At 39.7% G+C, this 9,526-nt stretch overlaps 1 protein-coding gene across 5 annotated transcripts in view; it reads left to right on the forward strand.

Moving 5' to 3' along the window:
* The window catches only part of slc12a5a (solute carrier family 12 member 5a), a 171,749-nt gene that overhangs the window by 137,145 nt on the left and 25,078 nt on the right, over nucleotides 1-9,526 (forward strand). For all 5 annotated transcript variants that reach the window (XM_032514135.1, XM_032514134.1, XM_032514137.1 and 2 more), the window contains exon 4: nucleotides 276-422. In XM_032514135.1, coding sequence (XP_032370026.1) covers nucleotides 276-422 — 147 coding nt within the window. The remainder of the gene's footprint in view (nucleotides 1-275; nucleotides 423-9,526) is intronic.

The raw sequence follows: 9,526 nt of genomic DNA on the forward strand, positions 1-9,526 counted from the left end.
GTAATTACAATTGGGTAGTTCAAAAAGAACATTAATATAGGAAAACAGGTCAATTTGACCCGAGGACAACATGAGGGATATACAGTGTTACTGGAACTTAATCTTCATCATCAAAATTATGTCACAGTGCAGTCCAACTGATGAATCCTGTTTGGGAAATGACCATTTATCAATTATGTTCTAAGTAACGCTTATTAATTAACTTCATTGGTCAATGACACGTTAAGACTTTGTATTACCGTTAACGTATAACGTCCTCTCTCGTCCTACTTCAGGCCCCTGCGCTCGGCACTCTGATGGGCGTCTACCTGCCGTGCATCCAGAACATCTTCGGAGTGATCCTCTTCCTCAGGATGACCTGGTTGGTGGGAATTGGAGGTGTCATTGGGACTTTCTTCATAGTCTTCATGTGCTGTACCACAGTGAGTGTTACCTACTTTTATTTTAGCCCTTCTGTTGCAGCACACTCAGGGGGTATGGGGGTTGACCTGGTTTATACTGAAATCTGAAGTTTGCACATTTCAAATTGTCATCAAAGAGTGACCTCAAACTGTAAAACAGTACATTATAGCATGCATGGCAACATATTGTGTACAGATAATGAGCTGTGCATTAGTAAAAGGTACTATAAGGTATTATATCTTATTAATCTGTCTACCATTTATACCATGGCTATCTCTTTAATATTGCATCTGTGGCTGGTCAAGGTCATTGTATGCAAGCAGCGTGTTTATGTGACTTTTGCATGAATGTGATGAAGTACATTGATTTGTCGAGTATTTAATTCACCACATTAGCCAGAAACATACATTACCATATGGTTATTGTGTCCATAAACAATCACAAAATTGTTTAACAAAACACCTTGCTATATCATGAAATGGTCAATATGAATATAGTTCTCTTCTCTCCCACCTCCTCTGTGGAGTCCAGAAAATACCAAAGCTCGCCTCCCTAATGATTATGTCCAGGCTCTTCCTGTCTGAAGCTGAGATTTAACTGCCCTGCAGACCAGTGCAAGGCGTCATAAATTCTCTTTAAGAGTCTCTAAATGCAGACTCTTAACATTAGTCTGCTCAGTAGGAAAGGTCAACTTCGACCCCTCTGTTAAGTCTTTGTTAGATCAGAATTTATATTGGTCCATTCCTTTCCCACTCCCACTAAAGACCTAAATCTTGACAAAGTGGTCCCAATTATGTACTTTAATTTAATTTTGCTGAGTAATTTCAGCTGGGCATTATTGTTTTCAGCAAAACCTACTCAACAGAAGTAAATTGTGTATTTGTTTGGGACTACATTCAGCTGCTAGCGAGTATTTACAACAGCAGAATGCTGTGTGTGGAATCGACTCGGAATTAACTTAAGTGCCCGCCCCATTTTCATGATAATGAAGGAACATATCAGTCAGAGCAACAGTGTGGCTCAGTGATGTGTTTTTAAACTATGGCAATACTGTAAATACTTGTTAGTAAGATCAATTCATTGTTGGTTTTGGTCTTTTGATGGAATCTTACTTATCAAAAAAAAAAATCAAACCTAAAAAAATCAAACCTCAAACTCACACACACACACAAACACACATATATATCTCAAATATCGCATGTGAAACATCCATACATGCACACATATAATGGGAAAACATGCAATTTAACATTTTCTCAAATGCTCACATGCTAATAAGTGAATCACCACTGGGAAGTACGGCATCAGTCATCAGTTTTCTACCTTTTCATTCTACACATAGATTTATACATAATGTCCTTCATCACTGCCTGGCAGGTGGACAACCATGTGAGTAGCACTGTAGCCTCTTGGCGTACACAATAACATACTGAGTTGGATTGCCTTTGGGAAATAATAACTATTTTAACTTGCTAAAGTGGAAATATAGACCTTGCTCAAACCCAACAAAGCCCTAATAAAGCAGCATTTCAAGGAAGGACTTTTTAAATTGTACCTTAATTTAGCCCCTTTGATCACACTGCCCATTGGTGGGGAGTATAATGTTGCTGTAACTGCCACTGTCACATGACTAGGCATGAAGGCTATCTTCAAACATGTTTCCCTTTGAGAAATGAAAAAAAAAGGCCAATGCCACACTTTCATCGCATTAGTTGTATTATTATAGACGCTGCGCATAAAATCTGTAAAAAGAACAAAATAGATGATGATGGTCCCTGGTTCCCATTAATGTCAATGGCACGGACCGGTCATGTGTCAGAGTGACTTTGGTGTTGGGCTGACACCCAGTTGTGGCCTTGAGACACAAATTACAAAACACACTTTCCCACAAGATCACGAGCGCTGCTGTCAGTGGTCTGAGCGCCTGTGACAAACTGATCGTGTTTGACTTGTTCGATGGATTTATTTATCAGGGCACATATAATGAGCCCTCTCACCGGACGCCCACATCTTATCAGATGCATTGGTGGATGCATTTTACAACATCCAGTGTCAACACTTTCTATCTGCATCAGGAAACATTACAGATGTTCAATTTTTGAATGTGTAGTGCAACAAAACCTTGTAATGTGACATATCGTACCAGGCAGTTTTAATTCAAACTGCGCGGCCTATCAGCTGTCAGCGGTGTGTGTCGTTTGGTTTGCAGTGTGCATTGTGACAGGACTGTATATTGGCTTGTCTGTGTGTTTGTGCAGCCTAGATTCTCCTCTAGCAGAGAGTGTATTTATAGAACAGCCCCCTCAAATCCCAACCATAGCAAAGTTGCCTGCACAGACACACAGGCAATATGCTTCCCAATCATGTTTCTCTGTGACAGTGTAGAGAGGGCTTTAAAACCGCGTACTGGGGTAAAGCAGTATCTTTTTTTCTTTTTTCTTTTGCTTGATGGTTGTACTCATTTAAAATTGATATAACATGTAATTGTTGAGGAACATATTTCATTATTTATTTATTATATTTCTTAATTGAATAGATCATTTCCTCTACAATATAGGCTAGATATTTAAAAAAAAGGAAGTAAAATATGCCGCCTATTAGGTGCAAAAACTGATTTCGAATGTAATTGCTTTGGACAGTATATCATTTTTAAATTGTGTTTCATTGGTGAATGTGAGAATATTCTGTGGAAACTTCTGGAAAAGATTATGGTGCTCAGTGTTATAATGAACATCAGAGATTTTTACAGAGCCAGAAATTGTGCGGTGTAAGTAAAAATGCTCTAAGATCAAAGCTAGTTCAGACTCACATGCTAACACAAACAAACGCAGAAACTACACTTTGCCTCATGCATTTAACCTCTTTAACATACATTCTGTTCCGCCCTCTTTTTCTCTCTCAATTTCTCTCACTATTTCTATCTTTTTCACACACACACTTATTTCTTATCAGTCACACTGAGCTCATTGTACAGCCCTGGGGCGATAAGCCTGAGTGTGAACGGTGTGTGAGAAACCCCCACCGCTCTCCTCCTGAGCTCCTTACATAACACACAACCACCCAGCCCTCCAGGGTTGTGTGTGTGTGTATGTGTGTGTGTGTGTGTGTGTATACATACATGTACGCAGCGATCCCCACCTTAGTGAAATCCAGAGAACTTGAAGTGGGGAGGAATTACGCATGTCGTGAAGCTGGATTAAATACAACGTGACCCCACGTTTTATTCACATGAATGCATGACATCAGCACATATCGACAACTGTAAAACACTCGCGTCATTATTCTTGCGTCACGCAACATTTCAACGAGCCGTCGACCTCCACGCACGTTCTGGGAGTCATAAAATAAGGAATGTGCCCTCATGTGGATCAGCTGACACATTATATACCATTATCTAGAAAATGATACACCCGACCATTTTAAAAGTCAGTGTATCTCCAAGCTCATGCATGCAAACATAGCGCTGTGTGTTTGTGTGTATTTTTAGCCCAGATAATGAATGCAGACTTGACACCACGATAAAATGAGGTTTAATATTCTAGATGGAAAGTCATCTGTTGTTTGGCCTTCCTCATTACTTGCACGTCTCAAATCCAAATGCTGCGAGGGGAAGGGTGGTCTGCCCTCTGTGTCCTGACTCATTTAAATGCTAAGGAAGCTATTCTCCCTTCATCTCTTTCTTTTTTTGCACTCATCTCAATTTCTCCTATCCTTTTTTTTTCATTTTACTGTCTCATTATTTCCTCTCTCTTCTCCTCTCCCTCTCTTTTCACCCGCCATCCAATTTTTTTCCTACTTTGCCACCACTCTCCTCCACCTCTCTCACACAGCTGCATCTTGTCCTCTTGTGCTCAGTCTCCATCCATCGTCAGTCTGAAAGTGAAAACTCACCTTCATCTCCTTCCCCTGACACTGTTGCCTTCTGTAATACCGTCCACAGGGATTTCAAGTTATAAACAGCTAACTGAAAATAGACCTCTACTGTACCATTGTATGTGAATGGATGAAGTTGTACTTGACAAAACTATTGTGCATTTGTGTAATGAAGCATGGTAATGAAACACGCTCTCAGGGCAGCGCAGAACCTCCGTTCCTGTCAAAACCAATTTCCGCTCAAGTCTGGGGTTGACTAAAGGCCAAATCAGAGTTTGACTGTAGCTTTGGGAAGAAACAGACCTAAAGTGTCTTTTTCAGTCAGCGTCACGGGTATATCAGCAGGCTTTTCTTAAAAATGAAAATTAGCTTCTTCGCCAAATACATTCCTCGGGCTCAGACGTAATCATGGCGGCTTAGCAATTATTCAAGTTTCGCTAGCATTCACATTGCCTGAGAAGGAAATTGTCCCTTTAGTCTAGTATGTAGGCTGTCTCTTGTTGAACCTCATGTGAACAAGACAGATGGCGAGGCGGCATAAACTGAAGTTATCTACTGGCAGGCTTGGAGGCCAGAGGGCTTGTGGGTGCATGTTGAGTTTGGACATACATGCGCTGACTCCTGGCTTCATAGAGAAAAATAGCGTTGGCAAACCAGAGTAGGGCATAGTCTTTATCGAAGAAACTCTCCATTACAGTTTCACATTACCTGCATTGCCTGAAAGTGGGATGATAAAACAGGCCACAGGCTCTGGGTCAGTGGGAAAAAAGATGCTGAACGTCCTGCTCGCTACAGCAGACTGCAACAGCACTGCCGCCTGCATTGCCAGACATGAGGTTATCAGGTAAAGTAGTTGGGATTTTTGGCCATCCATCATCTAGTGTCACTTTGCCAGACAATCATCACGCTGTGGAGTGGGGGAGGATCTGGCTAGTCCACACAGCATTCAGGGATGGGAGAAAAAACAATCACAATCACAATCAAGGGCGGAAATAAGCTCCGCACAGAGCTGCTGTAAAAGACTCATGCGAGAGAAAACTCTGATTTGACAGATAGTCTAGCTTGCTGTCTCAATTGACCATGCAGAGATCTGAGGAGCAGTCAACCATAGTCCTCATAAATCCAACGGAAGGAAACAGACAAAGGCGAAAATACATGCATCCGGCCAAATTTCCTGCGGCACCGAAGCAATCCCAGAAGTGGAACGTCAAGGATATAGACTATCCATAATCTGAGCGGGAAAAAATAAGAGACAAAAAGCAGATGTTAGCCTTAAATTTTAGAGAATTTAATCTACCTATTAGTTAAAGTTAATTCACATTTGCATCGAGTTCATTTACTTTTGCAGCAAATTAGAGTGTGAGCTTCTGAGATCAGTGCAAACTTTGCAGGACGGTCAGAGCGACGCTCTGTGTTTGTGACAGCAGCTGATTGATGCCATTTATTAATGTCTCTGTCTGCAGTGACACCCAGAGGGGTCATGTGGAATAAAAGTAGGACACTTCTACCAGTGAAGATAAATTGACAAAATAGAATTCAATTGAAAAACAAAAGCTCATCTGCTAGCTACATGTCAGGAAAATGACAGACCATCAGGAAATGGACAGAAGTTAAATAATCGGTCTCACCAGAGACAAGTGAGTTTTGAAAGGTCAGTGGGGTTAATGTATCCTGTCTGGAGCTTGACGTGGTACAGACAGTCTTGTAGACTGTTAACATTGACAGAAAAAAAGGATAAATCTACATTTACGATGAAATCCATCCACATTGATCTACAGAAAGGGATCAAGGGACATTTTGCTAAGCCCCACCCCCTTTAGTTACTGTTGTCATGCCTGTCAAGGTTTTCTTACACACACCTGCAGTGTACAATAATAACAGAGGCAGATTTACTGCTCAAATTTCCTTGTGATTTTTTTACACAATGTGTCCTTAATTTCACACAGAGTTGGACCAAAGCAGGTTTCTCATTTCTTGCAAACTAGACCAGCTGACTCATTTTGAAATAAGAAGCCTGTGAAAAGGCCTTAAATATGCACTTGAAGGCTACATAAGCTATTTTACTAAAAGACGAAAGCTCAAGAGTGTCCCAGGCAAAAAGTCAGCATCCTCACCAGCTGGTGCTCAATGTAAAAGACATTGAAATTAAGCTGCATTGTTTTTGTAATGCAGGGTGACGATAATGAGCTCTACACACAGCACAGTATGATAAGGAAAAAATGTTAAAAAAAACTGGTGGGACTTAATCTTGTTTGAATGCTTACTATAGCAACCGAAAAAAAATTAAGTTAGCTTATGACGTACTTTCGAGGAAGAGTTTACTACTATAGTAGTAAACCGGGTATTCTAATGTTTGCAGTGTACGTTAGAGGAGATAGACACACTGTTAAATCCATTCCTTACGCTTCTGCTTCTATGGTTTTGATTTTTAAAAGGCTGAAAAAAAAAAGAAACAAGAAACCACCCTCCAAACTCAACTGCACAATCACCTTTCAGGGGTTTTATCAAATGGCTAATATATATACTGTATATGTATATATTTGAAAGATAAATTCCAGCCTTTTTTGTAAAACAAAAACATTTTGCCTTTATACCATTACTGAAATACATTTAATCCAAAGCCAAATATGACCTCTGATGTGCATCTGCCCCTTTTTGACTGTACTCGTATGTCTAAATCGAATGTTTCCATTCCAATTGGTGGATGTCGCGTACAGTTGGGTACGGTTTTGTGGTGAGTCTACGAGTCAAGTATGCGACGCACTACCTCTGTGTGGCTGTTGCCCACATCAGATAAAACACTTAAACAATTACTGTCTTATCTGCTGTGGTGGGAGAAGAGATTGGGGCCTTATTATGACCAGATTAGAGAGGAACAGAGCCCAGTCCCACTCATTCTTCACTCCTGATTGTCAGTCCACTGGGCCCTCAGGTGACACTAACCACATTACAGTCTTCACAGAGACGGACGTAATGATAGTCCAACATAACCGGCTGGGAATCACCAGACTCTTCTTTCATTATTAAGTCCCAGTCTTTCTTGCTGGTCTAAGTTACCTTAATAAAAAATAATGTAGGAAATGTCGTGATTTAATCTTCAGGAATTTCGGTGCAAGAATACCCCAACAGTGACCACTGAATGATATTACACAGTGTCGAGGAAAAAAATAGTTATTATTCATGGTTATTGATAATAATGGTAATATAATAGTATTTTTACATTTATGGGTGAGGCACTTCAAAAACAAAGCACTTGGCATTGAGGAAATCAAAAGTAAAACCCATTAAAAAGTAGTACACAGTGATATTGATATTTAGGGGTTTAAAAACTATTAACTTGATGGCCAATAGTTGTTTTTTTTAAATCAATAATTGGGTGTTTAAAAAAAATTGTGATGTAACATATACTGGCATGTTGTAAATTACCTAAACGTTATTCATAGACAACTAAACTGGAAACTAAAACATTCTTTAAAATGGAACAAAAAAGTATTGAAGTTGAGCTAAATTACAAAACAAATACATGAAAATGGAGTCAATACAACTTCTAAAAAAATCTGTAATATACTTTACTTAAAGTCCCCCTTTTACCTATCATCTGCTCAAGTAGGAAAGTTTCTCTGTGATCATTTTTTTTCGGTTTAAGACACGTACTGTACAAGTATGTACGAGTAAGATTCTGTGTTATTCTGACGTTAGTCATTGGTCCAATATGCGTATAACAGAAGAAAAGTCGTGGAAACCTGAAACCTTCAGATCCCAAACACTGAGAATACAGTGAAGTAGGAGACATCTGTGACCAAAAGGTAAACTTTTGAAATCTGAATATTTGCATTTTCATTTTTTCCAAGGCAATTGAATTTTTTTGTGGAAAAACCATATGAGACAAAAAGTGATTTTCTACGCAGAGAATTGTTTCCATGTTTTATGATTTGTCTGGAGGGGATCTCTCATTATACCAAACATTCAAACTCAAACCTATTTCTGCGCTGAAATTGCTGATTACTTATGAGCTGATGTATACGCCAATAACAACATATCTGTATAATCACTGGATCATCTTTTTTTGTGATCCATTTTTTTTCTTCTTTTTTTATACATTTGGAAATTACAAACAGTGACAAACAATTACAAACAATACACTGAGGCTTGGAACGCGTCTCCTTTTAAAATCACTGGATGTAGCCTTCAGACTCTCATTCATAGTATGTAAGATCAAAAGTTCTTTGGTCGTTTGTTCCCCATTGTGCTCTCATAGATTTTTCATTGCCAGAGTTTCTGTGGGAAACATACAGTAGCTGGCTATCATGGTTAGTCTTGCATAGCCAGACATACTGTAGCTGCACACTGCACACTTTTAGCACAGTGGCAGCGCTGGACAAAGGTCAGGCTGAACCCATCAGAATTCCGCGCTAAGGGACAATCAAACTAAGTCCAGGATGCAGCGACGGTGCCCTTGCAAAATAGTGTCGGGAGGGAAGGGGAGGAGAATTCCATCTGAAATATGGCAGGCCTTTTTACGCACAGTCTCGATCCTGCAAGTCAGACTAATCATGGTTGACATTTTGTTTTCTGTCCTGCTGCTGCTTTAAATATGAAAAGTGTTATGATGAATTGTACCAAGGAAAGAGCCTCCTCACACTGAATACATACATCAACATTTTTTGCAAATGTGAAAACTTTCATGAACTGGGTTAAAGCCAAGCTTAGTCCTCGGCAGCAGCCCTTTGTTGCATGTCACCCCCCCGCCCCTCCTTTCTTTCAACCTATCCTGTCAATTAAAGCCCATAAAATCCCCCAAAAATAATCTTTTAGGAGCTGAAACAGTAACAGCTGTGTAAAGAAACGGTAAGCTATAAAATATTGTGTTTTGAAACAATGACTAAAACAATAAAAGCAACAATAATGGTACAATAAAATTAGACAAATAATACAATTACAGCAGTAAAAAGGAGAAAAGGTATAAGTAGCAGCTGTTTCAGGAGATGGCACAGATTTTTACCAGCCTGCTCTCACATCTCCTCCTCATGCTCCGTCACTCTCTTTCATGTGCAGACAATGTAAAAGACACTCAGAAATTCAACAATAGCGTTTGAAAGAATTATGAAATCTTAATGCTGTCTTTGTACTGTCACACACACTATCTCTCTCTCTATTTCTCACTTTGTCATGTTGTATTTTTCTGGCCCACTCTCCCACTTGCTGCGTGCATCTCCTTCTCTCTTTTTCTCTCTTTCTCTCTCTCTCTCTC

This window comes from Etheostoma spectabile, chromosome 4 (genome assembly GCF_008692095.1).
Source record: "Etheostoma spectabile isolate EspeVRDwgs_2016 chromosome 4, UIUC_Espe_1.0, whole genome shotgun sequence".
Taxonomy (NCBI): Eukaryota; Metazoa; Chordata; class Actinopteri; order Perciformes; family Percidae; genus Etheostoma; species Etheostoma spectabile.